At 37.2% G+C, this 18,764-nt stretch overlaps 1 protein-coding gene across 2 annotated transcripts in view; it reads right to left on the bottom strand.

The window, feature by feature from the left end:
• The window catches only part of Uba6 (ubiquitin like modifier activating enzyme 6), a 79,450-nt gene that overhangs the window by 44,696 nt on the left and 15,990 nt on the right, over window positions 1–18,764 (bottom strand). For both annotated transcript variants that reach the window (XM_055629274.1, XM_055629275.1), the window contains exons 6-10: window positions 18,092–18,203; window positions 6,070–6,150; window positions 3,319–3,441; window positions 3,060–3,183; window positions 95–198 (exon numbers count right to left, since the gene is read on the bottom strand). In XM_055629274.1, coding sequence (XP_055485249.1) covers window positions 95–198; window positions 3,060–3,183; window positions 3,319–3,441; window positions 6,070–6,150; window positions 18,092–18,203 — 544 coding nt within the window. The remainder of the gene's footprint in view (window positions 1–94; window positions 199–3,059; window positions 3,184–3,318; window positions 3,442–6,069; window positions 6,151–18,091; window positions 18,204–18,764) is intronic.

The following is an 18,764-nucleotide window of genomic DNA, read 5'->3' as shown; positions in this document are numbered from 1 at the left end:
TCTTTAAATTAACTTCAGTTAAGTAAACATTGTATACTTTTTCTTTCTTTTTTGTTTCTTGTTAAAAACTCTTTAAGTTAAAATAAATACTTACAAAGCAAAAAGTTTTAGGAGTCTTAATTTGTACAGCTATGCCTCCATGTAAATATGGATCCAGTCCTGTAGTATCACCAATGCTGAAAGAAAATGGTGACACCACTGCAAGAAAAAAAAAATATACATATGTATTTAAATTTGAAGTTATGTTATCACAAAGACATTAGTTTTCCATTTATAAAAGAAAGATTCTAAAACGGGTCTCTTTTTCTTTTTTTAGGGGGTTAGGGATCTGTTCGAAGCTATAACATGTATTTCTTCTAATATGAGCTTTGGGACTTAAAAATAATTGAGGCAAAGCAGAGACTAAAGAAAGAAGTGAGAGGTACTAATTATAAAATATTAAAATGTTATAAAATCTCTATATTATGTTAACACAAAGTTTTACTTGTATATGGATAAAAGGAATAAATTGCAGCCCTGAGAATTACATTCAGGTACATAAAGACAAAACAAAGTTGGTAAAAAAAGGTAGAATCTGAAACCTGTGAGGAAAAAGATTATTTAATATATCTTTAGGAAAGAAAACCACCAGAGAACATCTTCCATGTGGGTAAGAGTTTTAAATATCAAAAGTATGCCAACTTTAAAAACAAAAGCATGGGAGAAAAATTATTTTTAAAACGAGGAAAATGTCTGGTTTGGAAATCAATCTGGCGCTTTATCAGAAAATTACAAATAGTGCTACCTCAAGATTTTGCTATACCACTCCAAGGCATATATCCAAATTATGCTCAACTATCCAGCAAAGGCATTTGCTCAACCATATTTGTAGCAGCTTTATTCGAAATAGCCAGATTCTGGAAACAACCTAGATGTCCCTCAACTGAAGAATGGATAAAGAAACTGTGGTACATTTACACAATGGAATCCTACTCAGCCATTAAAAACAAGGAAATCATGAAATTTGCAGGGAAATGGTGGGAACTAGAAAAGATCATCCTGAGTGAGGTATCCCAGAAGCAGAAAGACATGTATGGTAAATACTCACTCATAAGAGCATATTAGCTATATTATACAGGATAAACATACTAAAATCTATAGTTCTAAAAAAGCTAAACAACAAGGAGACTCTAGGGTAGATGCTCAATCCTCATTAAGAAGGGCAAATGTAATAGACATCAGAAGCAGGAGAAAACAGGGAACACTACAGGAGCCTACCACACAGGGCCTCTGAAAGATTCCAATGATTGAGGTATCAAAGCAGAAGCTGAGACTTATAGCCAAACTTTGGGCAGAGTGTATGGAATTTTATGAAAGAAAGGGGAGATAGAAAGACCTGAAGGGGACAGGAGCTACAAAAGGAGACCAGCAGAGCCATAACTAAATAAATGAAAAAGAACTGGGCCCCGGGTGCCCTGCAGAGACTGATACTCTGACTAATGACCATGTATGGAGAGGACCTAAAACTCCTGCTCAGATGTAGCTCACAGACTCAGTCTCCAAGTAGGTTCCCTATATAAGGAGAACAGGGGCTCTAATCTGGCATGAACTCAGTGGCTGTCTCTCTGATCACCTCCTGCTGGGGGGTACAGCCTTGCCAGGCCATAGAGGAAGATGATGCAGCCAGCCTTGATCAGACCTGATAGGCTATGGTTAGATAGAAGGGGAAGAGGACCTCCCCTATCAATGAACTAGGGAAGGGGCATAGGAGGAGCAGAGGGAGGAAGGGATTGGGAGGAGAGAAGAGAGGGAGCCAGAGCCAGGATATAAAGTGAATAAACTGTAATAAATAATAAATAAAAAATATTTAGAGACTTATAAATTTATTGATAAAGTACTGGCTGAACATTGAAAAAAAAAACAGGACGAATTTCTTTTGAAACACTAAATAAGTGTTAAGATTGAAAAAAGTCTGTGATAGAAAAACATATAATGAAACTATGAAAACAGCTACCAAAGCAGTCAAAAGACTCTTACTAATGTGTTTTATGTGTCAGTTTTTACCAAATTTTAAATTTCAAAGTTTACTCCTACTCTGGCATTAATCTTTTGGCTTTGCTGTATAGTCTTATTTTCACACAGTTTTCATTTTTAAGAGTCCTGGGAACTGTTAAGAAAATGGTCAATGGTTTGCTGGAAACTAACCAAATACACATGGTTCACGTTAAAGAGAAAGAAACAGCTCCAAAGTTTAAGATACTTAAACTCATTAATAAAATGAAAAAAAAAATGAATTAAACTTAATATTTTCATCTATATTATGAATCCATATAGCTACAGTTACAATGGTCTGCAACTAATGTGAAAAAATGAGCAACTGATTTTATTTGATGAAAGGCAAATGGCTATAACACATAGGTACTTTCTTACTGTGTAAGAAAGCATAAGGAAACTCCCTAGTGATACACAATAAGCCCTTGATAGGTAGCTGACTACTGAGAGGAAAGAGCCAAGAACATGCAACAAATTTTTCACTGTCAATCTACTTTGTTACTGAACCATTTAATAATCAAAACATTAACCTAAACAGTAAGCTCCTTTTACTTACCATATAAGTTTATAATACTTATAAACATATGATCAAATAGTTAACAGTCATATATTAAACAGAAAAAGTAAGCAGAGCCACACACGGTGGCGTACAATTGCAATCCCAGCACTCATGAGGCAGAACCAGGTGGAGCTCTGTGAATTTGAGGCTAGTCTGGTCTACAAAGTGAGTCCAGGAGAGCCAAGCTAACACAGGGAAACCCTGTTTCAAAAAACCAAAACCAACCAACCAACCAAACAAACAAACAAAAACCCCCAAACATCAACTTGCATTTTCTCAATGTATATTTCTTTACTTTACTTTCTTCCTTGTAGTATTATCACTGTTTAGTATGCCCTCCCTTGAATACAATGATTTGAGGCTAAGAGATGTGAAGCTCTCAATCTGAGGCGATGTATTCTAAACACAAAAGCATATGATCATAAATATGCTGAATAACTAAAAAGGAATCAAGAAAACATAAACTTACCAGTTATCTGTTGTACAGATCCATTCAGGCCTGTCATTCCATTAATTTCTCGAAATGTTAGGTATTGTCCTGTCTCAAGCTTGTGAGGATGATTTTCAAGGCAAGTGACAATGCCAGGATTAGCCTAAAAATCAGAGTACTCTACTGAAAACGAACTTATTATATTCTATTATATGAAACTTTTAAAAAACATTTAAATATTAAAATTAGCATTCCTGTGCTCTAACAATTTAATTAAAATTAATTACTATAATCATACTTGCGTTATGTTTGAAATGAAAATTTCTTTTGGTTCTTCTCCTGTTGTATCTGAAACTTCAAATTCATCACCAAAATCACAAAACAACCTGGACCAAATTCCATGTACATCTGCACTTATAAACTGAAAAGATAGAAATAAATTTATGTGAAGAGAAAAAAAAACCCACTTCAATTTTGTCATTTCATAATATTTTCACTTAGAATTAGGTATATTCCTTGAAACATAACATTATTCAAGGATTGAATGAATCTTCTATAGATCAGCTTGGGAATCAAGAAATGTAGTATTACCAGGTGCGGTGGTACAAGCCTTTAATTCTGGCACTTAGCAGGCAGAGGCACATGGATCTATGTGTGTTCAAGGCCAGCCAGGTCTACAAAAAGTTCCAGGAGAGCCAGGGCTGTTACACAGAGATACCCTGTCTTGAAAAGTCACCAAAAAAAAAAAAGTGTATTTGGTGAGAAGGGTCTCCCACAATAAAATTAAAATTACCTTCAATGTATCACTATTATATACTGTTGTTTCAGCAACAAAAATTAAGGGTTGGCCATAAATTTAAAGTTCAATACAAAAAAAAAAATATCTTGGTTTAATGGTTTAGGAATGAATTCTTATTATTTTACAGAAACAAAACTAGTGTACATTCACCAAAAGCATTTGTTAGTGGAAATTAGAAGAGGGCATTAAGATGGGAGTAGTCTAAAGAAAAAAGGCTAAAGAAATCTAAGTGCAAACAAAACCGCAAAATGTACACATGATGTTTATTAACACGATTACAAATGCTTTACTAGAATAAATTTTATAATAATGGCATTATCTTTGTCCTAAAATTCTATAACAAAATTATTATTTTTGTGCTTCAATCTCTTTCTATAGCTGTTATAAATCTATTCAGCTCTAAAGAGTAGTCACAAAATTTCGATGACAATGGATGGACTTAAAATGTATAACATTAAGAAAGGTTATGTATTCTCAATAGAAAAATTCTCATGTTCTTACTCATCTGAGGAATCTAGGCAATAATATATGTATATATGTAACTAAATATGCCAGTGGGATAATGTATATAAAAGAGAAAAAGGATAAATATTGGAGGATAAGAAAGGACTGCATGCAGGCAATGGACAAAGTTATGAAAAGGAATATAAAGCTAATTGTTCCCCTTCTGTCATAGATATTTTGTTCCTTGTGGTGGATTAACACATTCTACAGTCAAATGGTAAAAACCAACATGGAGCTTTGAAGCTTTAGAAAGAATATTCTGTGTAGAAGTGTATTACACATACCTCGGTTTTAATTTTGGGGTGTGTGTGTATTTGTGTATTTATTTGTAAGTATCTTCTTTGCTGTATTTTTTTAGACAGGGTCTCACTATCTAGCTTGGAACTTGATATATAGACCAGGCTGGCCTTGAAACTGGCTTGCTTCTGCCTCCTTAGCGCTGGGATTAAAGGCTTCCACCTATGCTTGGCTACTTACAAGTCTTTAAAAATAAAAAGTTTATTTAAAAAAAAAAATCTTTCAGGCTCTTTTCCTGTTCCCTCTCATCAACTGCTTCCAGTATCTATTTGCTCTTCTGAATGAGAATTTAACATCCTCCCAGGGTCCTCACTGTTACTTACCTTCTTTAGGTCTATGGATTGTAGTATTATAGTATTATATGGCTAATGTCCGCTTATAAGTGAGTATATACCATACATGTCTTTCTGGGTCTCGGTTACCTCACTCAGGATGATCTTTTCTAGTTCCACTCATTTGCCAGCAAATTGCATGATTTTCTTGTTTTAATAGCTGAGTAATATTCCATGTGTAAATGTACGACAATTTCTTTATCCCTTCTTCAGTGAGGGACATCTAGGTTGTTTCCAGATTCTGGCTATTATGAATAAAGCTGCTATAAATATCACAAAACAAATGTTCTTGTTGTGTGGTGGAGCATCTTTCAGATATATGCTCAGGAGTAGTATAGCTGGGTAGAACTATTCCCAATTTTCTGAGAAAGCACCAGATTCATTTCCACAGTGGTTGTACAAGTTTGCACTCCTACCAGCAATGGAGGAGTGTTCCTCTTTCTCTAAATCCTTGTCAACATGTGCTGTGGGGATGGAAGCAGATGCTGAGACTCACACACAAACTCTGGGCAGAGCAAAGGGAGCCTTATGGAAGAATGCGGGTATAGAAGGACCAGAAGGGGACAGGAGCTCCACAAGGAGACCAACAGAGACAACAAATCTGAGCCCAGGGTTCCTACAGAGACTAATGGCCCAAACAAGGACCATGCATGGAGAGGACCTAAACCTGCTCCTCAGATGTAGCTGACAGGCAGCTCAGACTCCACGTGGCTTCCCTAGGAAGTGGAGCAGGGACTTCTCTGACATGAGCTCTGTTGCTTACTCTTCCCCCTGGTGAGGTGGCCTTGCCAGGCCACAGAGGAAGAGGATGCAGGCAGTCCTGATGAGATTTGATAGGCTGGGGTCTGATGGTAGAGCTCTTCCTTTCTGAGGACTAGGGAAGGGAGATAGGAGAGAAGAGGGAGCAAAGGAGGGAGAGACTGGGGGGAAAAGAGGGAGGGGGTAATGATTGGGATGTAAAATGAATAAATTTTAAAATATAAATTAAAAATTAAAAAAAAAAGGAACTGAGGTTGTAGACAGTTTTTTTTAATATAACTCAGTGGATAGCTAGAAACCATAATATAAAAAATGTTCTTCTTTTAGTTAACTGTATGTCATTATTAAATTATATTACCTTAATTGGAGGGCAATGAGAATGGCAAAAGTCATTGATCTTCTTTTGTAATGTCAATTTCATTTCTGTCACTACTATACACTGTTGAGAATAAAAGGAAGATCAGAAAGTTTACAATCACATTTTTATAAAATAGAACTTTTCAATTAGAAGCACATCAATTCAAATTTGCTAAAGAATCAATTATCCTCACAAAAAAGTTTCTATTCTATATTTTGTTTTGTTTTAGGATATATTACCTATATAGAAGTACAAAATGGCAAAACTAAAATAAAAATATAGAGAACCTATGCCCATATTAAATAAATTCCTTTTCTAAAGGACTCAAAATTGGAAACAAACCTTAACATACTATGTGTGCCTACAGTCTCCAAAAAGAGAATTGGAGATTTATCTGTCAGTGTCCTACAATCACTAACCTAGCTAACAAACACTACTTTCAGACAAGCTACAAGAGCGAAATTTTAAAAGATATTGGTCATAGCTTAATTTCTACAGATTCACAAAAAAAAATTTTTTGCTTTACAATATCAGTAAAACCACAATATTATTTAAGATAGCAAATAATTTTCAATGCTTAATTTTTAAACAGTGTGGTACAAGTAGGTGTGAAAACAAGATTTTAATATGATTACTTTATACTATTAGAGGTAAAATAATTTCTTGAAAGCCACTTGCCTATCAAACATCTATACAGATATATTCTGAGTTCTCTTCTCAGTGCTTATATACAAGAGCTGAGCAATGTGAGCTCCTGAACACTCTTCACTTGGAGCCATTCTATTTTTTTAGAATTATTCCTTTTTAAAGTCATGAGGCAAGATGTAACAAGTCTTTCAGGACAAGAGACTTACTCTATTCTACACCCTAGCTCAATGTTTCCCTTTAAAGCAACCGCTACCCAATACTCAGGTGTCTACTGAGACCCCTGCATTGCTTTGGTGGGGCGAAGGGCAGAGCTTTTGGTAGTAAAAAGTAATGTAATATATTGCCCACACCATAAGTCTTTGACATTTTATATTATCATGTAAACTGTATATATTAGTAAGCTGTTATACATCAATATATGCACCACTTATGTAGCGATGAATCCAGCCTTTCTTTTACATGTTACCCTTTTCCTACATGTTTCTGTGTGTGAAGACATGCACATGGGCACACACACAAACATACATATTTATAAATCAAGTTTTCTTTATGTACACACTGAAGGAAAGGCATTTAAGTTTGATTGCATGTTTAAGCTGAACAGTGCTGAAATAAGCATGGACGTACAGTTCTTTGGTAAGCTGATTTCATTTAGTTTGGTTATACACTAAGAAATTGGATAACTACATTATTCTTTTAAATTAAAAAAATATGTATGTGTATTTTGCCTGCATGCATGTCTGTGTACCAGTTGCATACGAAGCGGTAGTGGAGGCAAGAAGGGGATGATTTTCTGTGCTGAAGTTACCGAAAGCACTAAATTGCCACGTAGGTATATAGGGACTTAGACAGTTTCTTTAAGAATAGTAAGTGATCTTAACAACTAAGCCATTTCTCCAGCAGCAAGATTATTAATTTTGAGAACCATTTCGATGGCTTCCCAGAACCGTATAATTTATACTTCTAGCAATGTGGTATTAGAATTCCTTTTTTGTAGATTCTTGCCAGCCTGTCAACCTTTTTAAATAACAACTTCATAGTTTGGGTAGGTGAGATTTCTGCAGTTTAGTTTTCACTTTATTACATAGTGGTGAGAGAGGACACACAGTATTTTTTTGAGACAAGGTTTCATGCAGTTCACGGTAGCCTTGAACTTGCTGTGTAGCTAAGAATGACACTGAATTTATGATCCTCCTGCCTCCACCTTTGGTGTGGGACTACAGGTATGTCTCACATGTGGTTTTATTTGATGATGGCAATGAAACTCAGGAGTTTTGTGCATGTGATGTAAGCATCTAGAAATTAAGCTACATCCTAGTTCCCACTTTTGCAATTTTTATGAATGTCTCAAGGTTTGTTTTTATGTCCTAATACATGATATATTGTTAGGATTGTGTCTTATGCTGAGGATGTATATCCTATACTTGCTGGATGAAATGTTCTAGAAATGTCTGCTACTCAAAACTTATCTATAGTACTTCAATGTTGCACTTGTGGGGGGGGGTGTTACTATGTAAAGCTTGTTGGCCTTGTAATCAGTATTTAATCCAGAATGTTTCTTAAACTTTTGGCATCCTCCTTTCTTAGCCTCTAAAATACTGGGACTGTAGGTGTGTGTCACCACAGCCAGCTTGCTGTTTGTTGTGTCTGATGAATTTGTCCATTAACAATATTACAGAATTGAAGTTCTCTTCTAACATACTGCATCTTCCTTCTTTAATCCTAATGTTTATTGTTAGATATTACTGAATTGATCCCTTGATTAAATTTGTCTTTATGTCTACTCTGTGGAAAAATACCATTTCCTGCTTACCTTTGCTGTGCATTTGCATGGAATCTTTGTGTGTGTGCACACTCACACATCTGGCAGACAGAGGAGGATTCTGCGGTGTCTTTCACTATTCTAAAAAGATTGCCATGCTGCCCCCGAGTAATGGTTTCTCACTAAGCTAGAAGCTTGCCATTTCAGCTATATGGCTAGGATACTGTATAGCTCTCAGAATCCACCTGTCTCACTCCTACTGCACTGCTGACAAAGCCATGTTCTGTTTTTCATTTGAGTGCTAGGGATCTGAATTCCGGTCCTTATGCTTGCTGAGAGCACTCTTACTCAAGCTATCTTTCCAATCCTGGAAAATCTTTTCCCCAATTTTTTCACTTTCAGTCTGTATTTACTACTAATGTTAGTTTCTGATAGATGGTATATGGCTGAATTTTCATTTAACCATTTGCATAATCTAGCTAGGAATATACTCCATTTAGCAGGTAAAACTAATATAATTTAAGGATTTAGGTTTCTCCTATTTGTTCTCAATATTTAAGTTTGCATTTCTTCATGGGAATAAAAAAATACAATTCCATTCCCTCTTGGTTGAACAGTTTGCTGGTTGCCGAAAAAGGGCATCTTTAAATGTGACCTGTTCACCTTCATGGCATGGCTCTTTTCACTTTTCTTTTCTGTGTCTTCTTTACAAATGGGCTTTATATTTTCACCTGTATTCACAATGTGCAGTATGGTTCTTTTTCTTCTGCATGTGGACTCCCTTGAGAATCTTTTGGCAGATTGGTCTGGTAGTAATAAATTTCCTCATTTTTCCCCCTTATTTAAAAATGCTTGTTTTTAATTATAGAACAATAGGCTTTCCAGATATATATAAAGCTAGGTGAATTACTTTTGTCTGAAACAGAATGATATTTCATTTCCTCTTGTCTTATTGTTAGGGTTTTTATTGCGCAATCATAAGTCTAATGCAAACAGCAGACACACTTGTAAATGTGACTTGTGCTTTACTTTTACAGTTCTTATCAGTTTGTCTTTTTCTTTTTCTTGGAGGGAGGCAAGGGATCAGAAACTGAGTTCTTGGCTTTGTACATGGCACTTGAATACCCTAAAACTGAGTTATATAAAGACATATATTTTGTATATGGATACTCATCTCTTTCCCAAGATGAGCATCTTCGGGTATAGCTTCTTTGAAGAATTTCTATATCTTTCCCTAGGTAGCCCAAAAGGCAAGTATTTGTTTATTAAGGTACCAAAGATCTTGAAAGCTCTTTTCATTTTTTCCTTCTTCTAAGCTTAGATATTCTTTCTTGCTTGACATTAGTCTGTTAAAAACTTTTTCAACTATAATTGTCTGATTTGTTTAGCTCTCTGTATCTAGAATTTTAAAACTTTTCCCAAGATCTTTTTGTTGAACTTTTCATTAATCTTTTTAAATTAATTAATTTTTTATTAGTTACAATTTACTCATTTTGTATCGCAGCTGTAGCCCCCTCCCTCATCCCCTCCCAATCCCACCCTTCCTCCCTCTTCTCCTCTCATGTCCTTCTCCCAGTCTACTGATAGGGGAAGTCTTCCTCCCCTTCCTTCTGATCCTAGCCTATCAGGTCTCATCAGGGCTAGCCACACTGTCTTCCTCTGTGGCCTGGAAGGCTGCTCCCCGATTTAGGGGGAAGTGATCAAAGAGCCAACCACTAAGTTCATGTCAGGGACAACCCCTGTTCCCATTACTAGGGAATCCAGTTGGAGACTGAGCTGCCATGGGCTACATCTGTGCAGGGGTTCTAGGTAATCTCCATGCATGGTCCTTAGTTGGAGTATCAGTCTCAGGAAGTACCCTTGGGCCCAGATTTTTTAGTTCTGTTGCTCTTCTTGTGGAGTTCCTGTTCCCTCCAGGTCTTTCTATCTCCCCCTTCTTTCATAAGATTCCCTGCACTCTGCCCAAAGTTTGGCTATGAGTCTCAGCATTTGCTTTGATACCCTGCTGGAGAGAGTTTTTCTGTGGTCCTCTGTGGTAGGCTCCTATCCTGTTCCTTGTTTTCTCCCTTTTCCGATGTCAATCCCGTTTGCCTTTCTGAGTGAGGATTGATCATCTTACCCAGGGTCCTCCTTCTTGCTTCTTTAGGTGTACAAACTTTAGTATGTTTGTCCTCTATTATATTTCTATTATCCACTTATAAGTGAGCATATACCCTGTGTATCTTTCTACTTCGGGGATACCTCAAATTTCATGATACTGCAAATTTCATGATTTCCTTGTTTTTATTTGCTGAGTAGGATTCCATTGTGTAAATGTACTACAATTTCTTATGCACTGTTTTTCTTTTTCTTTCTTTCTTTTTTTTTTTTTTTTTTTTTTTTTTGCCCTCTCCCTCCTCTCCTCCCAATCCCAGCCTCCCTCTTTCTTCCTACTATGTCCCTCTCCTAGTCACTGATAGGGGAGGTGCTCATCCCCTTCTATCTGACTCTGGCCTATCAAGTATCATCAGGACTAGCTAAATATCTTTTTTTTTTCGTATTTTATTTTTTTCTTATCAGTTACATTTTATTAACTATGTACCCCAGCCGTGTCCCGATCCCTCATTCCCTCCCAGTCTCTCCCTCCCTCCCTCCTCTCCACCGTACCCCTTGCCAAGTCCACTAATAGGGAGGACCTCCCCCCCATTCATCTGATCCTGTTTTATCAGGTATCCTCAGGACTGGCTGCAAAGCTCTCCTCTGTGGCCTAACAGGACTGCTCCTCCCTTGGGGGGTGGGGAGGCCAAAGAGCCAGTCATTGAGTTCCTGTTAGAAATAGTCCTTGTTCCCCTCACTATGGGAAACCAATTGGTTACTGAGCTACCACAGGCTACATCTGAGCAGAGGTTCTAGGTTACATTCATACATGGTCCTTGGTTGCATGTCAGTCTCAGAAAAGACCCTGTGCCCAGATATATTTGGTCCTTGTGGAGCTCCTATCCTTTCCTCATCAGTCTAACTCCCCTTCTTTCTTATGATTCCCTGCACCCTGCCAAAGGTTTGGTCATGAGTCTTTGCTTTGAAAACACCACTAGTTAGAGTCTTTCCAATGCGCTCAGTAGACTCCTGTCAATGTTCAATGCGTATCCCATCTGTCTTTCAAAACGAGGATTGATAATCTTACCCCATGTCCGCTCTCTTGATTATCTTTTTTAGGTGTATAGATTTCATTATGTTTATCATATCTTATAGGTCTATATAAGTGAGTATATACCGTGTTTGTCTTTCTCCTTCTGGGATATTTCACTCAAGATGATCTTTTCTAGATTCCACCATTTGCCTGCAAATTTCATGATTTCCTCCTTTTTGATTGCTGAGTAGTATTCCATTGTGTAAAAATACCACAATTTCTGTACCCATTCCTCCGTTGATGGACATCTGGGTTGTTTCCAGGTTCTGGCTATTACAAATAAAGCTGCTATAAACATGGTTGAGCAAATATCCCTTTTGTGTACTTGAGCAAACTTTGGGTATATACCTAGCAGTGGTATAGCTGGGTCTTGAGGAAGCACTATTCCTAATTGTCTTACAAAGCGCCAGATAGATTTCCAGAGTGGTTGTACCAGTTTACATTCCCACCAGCAGTGGAGGAGGGTTCCCCTTTCTCCACAACCTCTCCAGCGTGTGTTGTCCCTTGAGTTTTTCATTTTGGCCATTCTGATGGGTGTAAGGTGATATCTCAGGGTCGTTTTGATTTGCATTTCCCTGATGGCTAATGAGGATGAGCATTTCTTTAAGTGTTTCTCTGCAATTCGATATTCCTCTCTACAGAGAATTCTCTGTTTAGCTCTGCTCCCCATTTTTTAATTGGATCACTTGGTTTGCTGCTTTTCAGCTTCTTTAGTTCTTTGTATATACTCGATATTAGTCCTCTGTCAGATAAAGGGTTAGTGAAGATTCTTTCCCAATCTGTAGGCAGGCGTTTTGTTTTGATGACAGTATCCTTTGCTTTACAGAAGCTGTTCAGTTTCATGAGGTCCCATTTATTGATTGTTGCTCTTAGAGCCTGTGCTGTTGGTGTTCTGTTCAGGAAGTTGTCTCCTGTGCCAATGAGTTCTAGGCTGTTCCCCACTTTTTCTTCTAACAGATTTAGAGTATCTGGTTTTATGTTGAGGTCTTTGATCCACTTAGGCTTTAGTTTTGTGCAGGGTGATAAATAAAGATCTGTTTTCATTTTTCTGCATGTGGACATCCAGTTGGACCAGCACCATTTGTTGAAGATGCTGTCTTTTTTCCTTTGAATGGTTTTGGCTTCTTTGTCAAATATCGAGTATTCATAGGTGTGTGGTTTTATTTCTGGATATTCTATGCGGTTCCATTGATCCTCCTTTCTGTTTTTATGCCAATACCATGCAGTTTTTATTACTATTGCTTTGTAGTACAACTTGAGATCGGGGATGGAGATACCTCCAGATGATCTGTTGTTGTACAGGATTGTACAGATTCTGGGTTTTTTGTTTCTCCATATGAAGCTGAGAATCTTTTTTTCAAGGTCTGTTAAGAATTGAGTTGGTATTTTGATGGGAATTGCATTGAATCTGTAGATTGCTTTTGGCAGGGCGGCCATTTTCACAATGTTAATCCTACCAATCCATGAGCATGGGAGATCTTTCCATCTTCTGAGATCTTCTTCAATTTCTTTCTTCAAAGATTTGAAGTTTTTCTCAAACAGGTCTTTTATTTTCTTGGTTAGTGTCACCCCAAGGTACTTTATGTGGTTAGTGGCTATTGTGAAGGGTGTTGTTTCCCTAATTTCTTTCTCGGCCCTTTTGTCTTTGGTATACAGGAGGGCTTCTGATTTTTTTGAGTTGATTTTGTATCCTGCCACTTTGCTGAAGGTGTTTATCAACTGGAGGAGTTCTCTGGTTGAATTTTTGGGGTCGCTCATATATACTATCATATCATATTCAGCCCTGCGAATAGTGACACTCTGACCTCTTCCTTTCCGATTTGTATCCCCTTGATCTCCTTTAGTTGTCTTATTGCTCTGGCTAGGACTTCAAGTACTATGTTGAAGAGGTCGGGAGAGAGTGGGCAGCCTTATCTTGTCCCTGATTTCAGTGGGATTGATTTAAGTTTCTCTCCATTGAGTTTGATGTTGGCTATAGGCTTGCTGTATATTGCCTTTACTATGTTTAGATATGTGCCTTGTATTCCTGATCTCTCCAAGACTTTAAACATGAATGGGTGTTGGACTTTGTCAAATGCTTTTTCAGCATCTAAGGAGATGATCATGTGGTTTTTCTCCTTCAGTTTGTTTATGTGGTGGATTACATTGATGGATTTCCGTATGTTGAACCACCCTTGCATGCCTGGGATGAAGCCTACTTGGTCGTGGTGGATGATATCTTTGATGTGTTCTTGGATTCGGTTTGCAAGTATTTTATTGAGTATTTTTGCATCAATATTCATAAGAGAGATAGGTCTGAAGTTCTCTTTTTTTGTTGGGTCTTTGTGTGGTTTAGGTATCAGGGTGACTGTTGCTTCATAGAATGAGTTTGGTAATGTACCTTCTGTTTCTATTTTGTGGAATAGTTTGAGGAGAATTGGTGTGAGCACTTCTTTGAAGGTCTGGTAGAATTTCGCGCTGAAACCATCTGGCCCAGGGCTTTTTTTGGAGGGGAGACTGTGAATGACTGCTTCAATTTCCTTGGGGGATATAGGGCTGTTCAGTCTTTCTACCTGATCTTGACTTAATGTTGGAAGATGGAATCTATCAAGAAAATTGTCCATTTCATTTAGATTTTCAAATTTTGTAGCATATAGGCTTTTGTAGTATGACCTAATGATTGTTTGAATTTCCTCTGTGTCTGTAGTTATGTCACCCTTTTCATCTCTGATTTTGTTGATTTGGATAGATTCTCTCTGCTTTTTAGTTAGTTTGGCTAAGGGTTTGTCTATCTTGTTGATTTTCTCAAAGAACCAGCTTTTTGTTTCATTGATTCTTTGAATAGTTTTATTTGTTTCTAATTGATTGATTTCAGCCCTGAGTTTGATTATTTCCAGCCTTCTGCTCCTCTTGGGTGTATCTGCTTCTTTTTTTTCTAGGGTTTTCAGTTGGGCCATTAAGTTGTTTGTATGTGCTGTTACGAATTTCTTCTTGCAGGCACCTAGTGCTATAAATTTTCCCCTGAGCACTGCTTTCAGTGTGTCCCATAAATTTGGGTATATTGTGCCTTCATTTTCATTGAATTCTAGGAAGTCTTTAATTTCTTTCTTTATTTCTTCCTTAACCCAGCTGTCGTTGAGTAACAGGTTTTTCAGTTTCCATGTACGTGTAGGCAGTTTGTTATTTCTGTTGTTGTTGAGGTCCAGCTTAAGTCCATGGTGGTCAGACAGAATACAAGGGATTATTTCAATCTTTTTGTATCTGTTGAGGCTTTCTTTATGACCAACTATATGGTCTATTTTGGAGAACGTTCCATGTGGTGCTGAAAAGAAGGTATACTCTTTTGAGTTTGGATGAAAAGATCGGTAGACGTCTATTAGATCCATTTGATTTAGGATTTAGGGTCTCTGTAAGTGTTTTTATTTCCCTATTGGTTTTCTGTCTAGTTGATCTGTCCCTTGGTGAGAGTGGAGTGTTGAAGTCTCCCACTATTAGGGTTTTAGGATCAATGTGTGATTTAAGCTTTAATATTGTTTCATTTACGAATGTAGGTGCTCTTGTATTTGGGGCATAGATATTCAAAATTGTGATGTCCTCTTGGTGGATTTTTCCTTTGATGAGAATATAGTGGCCGTCCTTATCTTTTTTGATTAACTTGGGTTGAAAGCCTATTTTATTAGATATTAGGATGGCTACTCCCGCTTGTTTTCTGGAACCATTTGCTTGAAAGACAGTTTTCCAGCCCTTTACTCTGAGGTAGTGTTTATCTTTGTTGCATAGGTGTGTTTCTTGGATGCAACAGAATGATGGATCCTGTTTTCGCAACCATTCTGTTAGTCTGTGTCTTTTAATTGGGGAGTTGAGTCCGTTGATGTTGATAGAAACTAGTGACCAACAATTGTTACTTACTTTAGATGTGGTGTTGGTGGTGTCACTGAGTTTCATTTCTTGTCTTCTTTTGGTTTTTTGTTGTGTAGTTATCTATTTCCTCTGTTTCCTTCGATGTAATTGTTTTCTTTGGTTTGGAGTTTCCCTTCTAGTAACTTCTGTAGAGCTGGGTTACTATGTAGATATTGTTTAAATTTGGTTTTGTCTTGGAATATCTTGAATTCCCCGTTTATGTTGATTGAAAGTTTTGCTGGTTATAGTAGTCTAGGTTGGAATCTGTGGTCCCTTAAGGACTGTATGATTTCTGTCCAGGCCCTTCTGGCTTTCATAGTTTCTGTTGAGAGATCTGGTGTGATTCTGATAGGTCTACCTTCATATGTTACTTGGCCTTTTTCCCTTGCTGCTTTTAGAATTTTTTCTTTGTTTTATAGGTTCAGTGTTTTGACTATGATGTGACATGAAGAATTTCTTTTCTGGTCTAGTCTACTTGGTGTTCTGTAGGCCTCTTGTATGTTTATGGCCATCTCCTTCTTTAAGTTGGGAAAGTTTTCTTCTATAATTTTCTTGAAAATATTTTCCGGACCTTTGAGCCTGATGTCTTCTTTTTCTTCTACTCCTATTATTCTTAGGTTTTGTCTTTTCATGGTGTCCTTGATTTCTTGGATGTTTTGTGTTTGGAACTTTTCTGATTTTATTTTTTCTTTGAGAGACGTGTCAATTTCCGCAAGTGTATCTTCGGCTCCTGAGATTCTTTCTTCCATCTCTTGTATTCTGTTGGTGATGCTTACCTTTGTAGTGCCTGATCTTTTCTCTATGTTCTCCAGCTACTGGTTTTTCTCTATTTGTGTTTTCTTTATTGATTCTAATTCTGTTTTCATGTCTTGCACCATTTCCTTCAACTGCTTGAATGTGGACTCCTGCTTTTTAATGATAGCTTCTATTTTTTTGTCCGTTTCCTCTCTATGTATCACTAATTGTGCCTCTACTTCTTTGGGTATAATTGCCTGTATTTCTATGAGAGCTTTGTTTATTTCTTCTTTATTTGCCTTCATTTGTGTGGACATTTCTTTGAGAGCTTTGTGCATTTCTTCTCTGTTTGCCTCAATTTTCGTGGTCATTTCTCTGAGTGCACGATTTGTTTCCTCTTGGTTAGTCTCGATTTCTTTGGTTATTTCTCTGAGGGCTTTGTTCATTTCATCTCTATGGGCCTCTAGTAGCTGGAGAAACATAGTTTTGAGGTCGTTTTCTCGTATATCTAGTGAATTGAAGTGTCCATTGTTTTGTGGGGTTGCTGGTGAGGTCATTATGTCCTGATTTTTGTTGGGAGTGTTCTTACGTCTGCCTCTAGCCATCTGGTTATTTATAATCCTCACTGGTTGTTCCTCGAGATTGTAGTTTGGGCTATGATCCTCTCTTTCTGTCTTCTGGACTGGGAAACACGATCGATCGCTGTTCTTTTAGGGCCCAGAGTTCAGTCTCCTGGTCGCTGCTCGGAGTGTGTTGTCCTGCTTCTCAGACACGGTGTTCTCCTGGTGCCGCCATCTTGGCTCCCCCGCACTGTTTTTCTTAACTGTTATTAACTTCTTCAAATTTTACTAGATGTTCTTTATAATCAGGTATTTTCATCTACCAGGCATTTCACTACAAATTCTTTGGCATTAGACCAAGATAGTACTTTTTTCCTTTGGAAGCTGACAGTTTTCTTACTTGAGTTCCAATGTTAAAATTTGTTTTTCTGACAGACCATTTTTATAGATTATCACCCAGTGTTTTCTGTCAGTATTTGTAAAACATACCAAGCTAATCTATTAAGAGCATTAATTTATATAAAGTCTAGTACTAACTGTGGTCATCAGGTGCTAGAAAATCCTCAGCTAAAATTTTCTGACATGAATGTTTTTTATGTGCAGTGTATGGACATGTACTTTCTCAGATGTGTTTGTATACCAGAAGTGATACCTGGTGTCTTCCTCTACCACTTTCTGCTATATTTTTCTGAGACAGTCTCTCACTGAACCTTGATCCCATCAACTAGCCAGGTTGGATGGCCAGGAGGCCATGGGAATAGCATAAGGGTTAGGGATCTGAACTCAGCTTTTCTGCTTATATAGCAACTAATTTACCCACAGAGTCATCTTTCCAGCCTGACACTGGCCTTTAATATTCCTAGAAACCTAATGTCACACAGTGAACTTTTCCATCTAAGCTAATTTTTCTTTTAATTCCTTACTCAAACTTTTTATTTCTGTGTTGTACAGTGTCATTTACTTATTTATTTTTTCAACTCTCTAATGCTTATTAAGCCACTGTTTATCAACTAAATATTAACCTTTAAAAGATTAAACAAGAACAAATAAATGCATATTGTTAAAAACCACTGAATTTTAGTGCATATTACTGTTAAATACCCATCTCAGATTCAGGAATTCGTCGGGCTTTTTTCTCATATGGAACATGCAATAGGCATTATTTTAATTTGACATTTTTGTTGTTGTTGTTCTGCTCAACATATTAGATTATACTAGTTATATAATTTCCTTGGACTCTATCCATAACATTTAATATGAAATACGAACCTGGTATTTTTCTAAGAAGGAGAGGTCTGTGGTTTCATTGAAAGGGGAAGAAGATGATGACACATGAACATATGGATTTAGTTCTGCAATACGATGAAGTACAGCTTCAGCCCTAAAAAAACACACACACACACAAAACAAAACAAAACAAATGCTTTTACTAATCTCTCATTTGTTATACTCAGTCTCAATGATACTTAGACACTTATATAACATTAGAACCTGGCATATGAAATTTTAATGAAAACTAAATAAACTATAGGTAAACAGATTTATTCATTTTTCCCAAGTAACTACAACCTTTTTTTTTAAATTTAATTTTATTAATTACACTTTATTCACTTTGTATCCCCCATAAATCCATCCCTTCTCCCCTCCTGGTCCCACCCTCTCTCCCCCTTCTTCACGCATGCCCCTCCCCAAGTCCACCGATAGGGGAGGTCCTCCTCTCCTTCTTTCTGATCTTAGTCTATCAGATCACATCAGGAGTGGCTGCATTGTCATCTTCTGTGGCCTGGTAAAGCTGCTCCCCGCTCCAGGGGAGGTGATCAAAAAGCAGGCCAATCAGATTATGTTAGAGGCAGTGTAACTACAATCTTAAAATGTACTATCACATGCTTTGGTTGGCCTAATGTGTGTGTGTGTGTGTGTGTGTGTGTGTGTGTGTGTGTGT

The sequence above is a fragment of the Psammomys obesus genome, unplaced genomic scaffold, assembly GCF_907164565.1.
Source record: "Psammomys obesus unplaced genomic scaffold, mPsaObe1.curated_primary_1811, whole genome shotgun sequence".
In the NCBI taxonomy this organism is placed as follows: domain Eukaryota; kingdom Metazoa; phylum Chordata; class Mammalia; order Rodentia; family Muridae; genus Psammomys; species Psammomys obesus.
The sequence above is the reverse complement of the archived record's forward strand: the minus strand, read 5'-3'. Positions and strand labels throughout refer to the sequence as shown.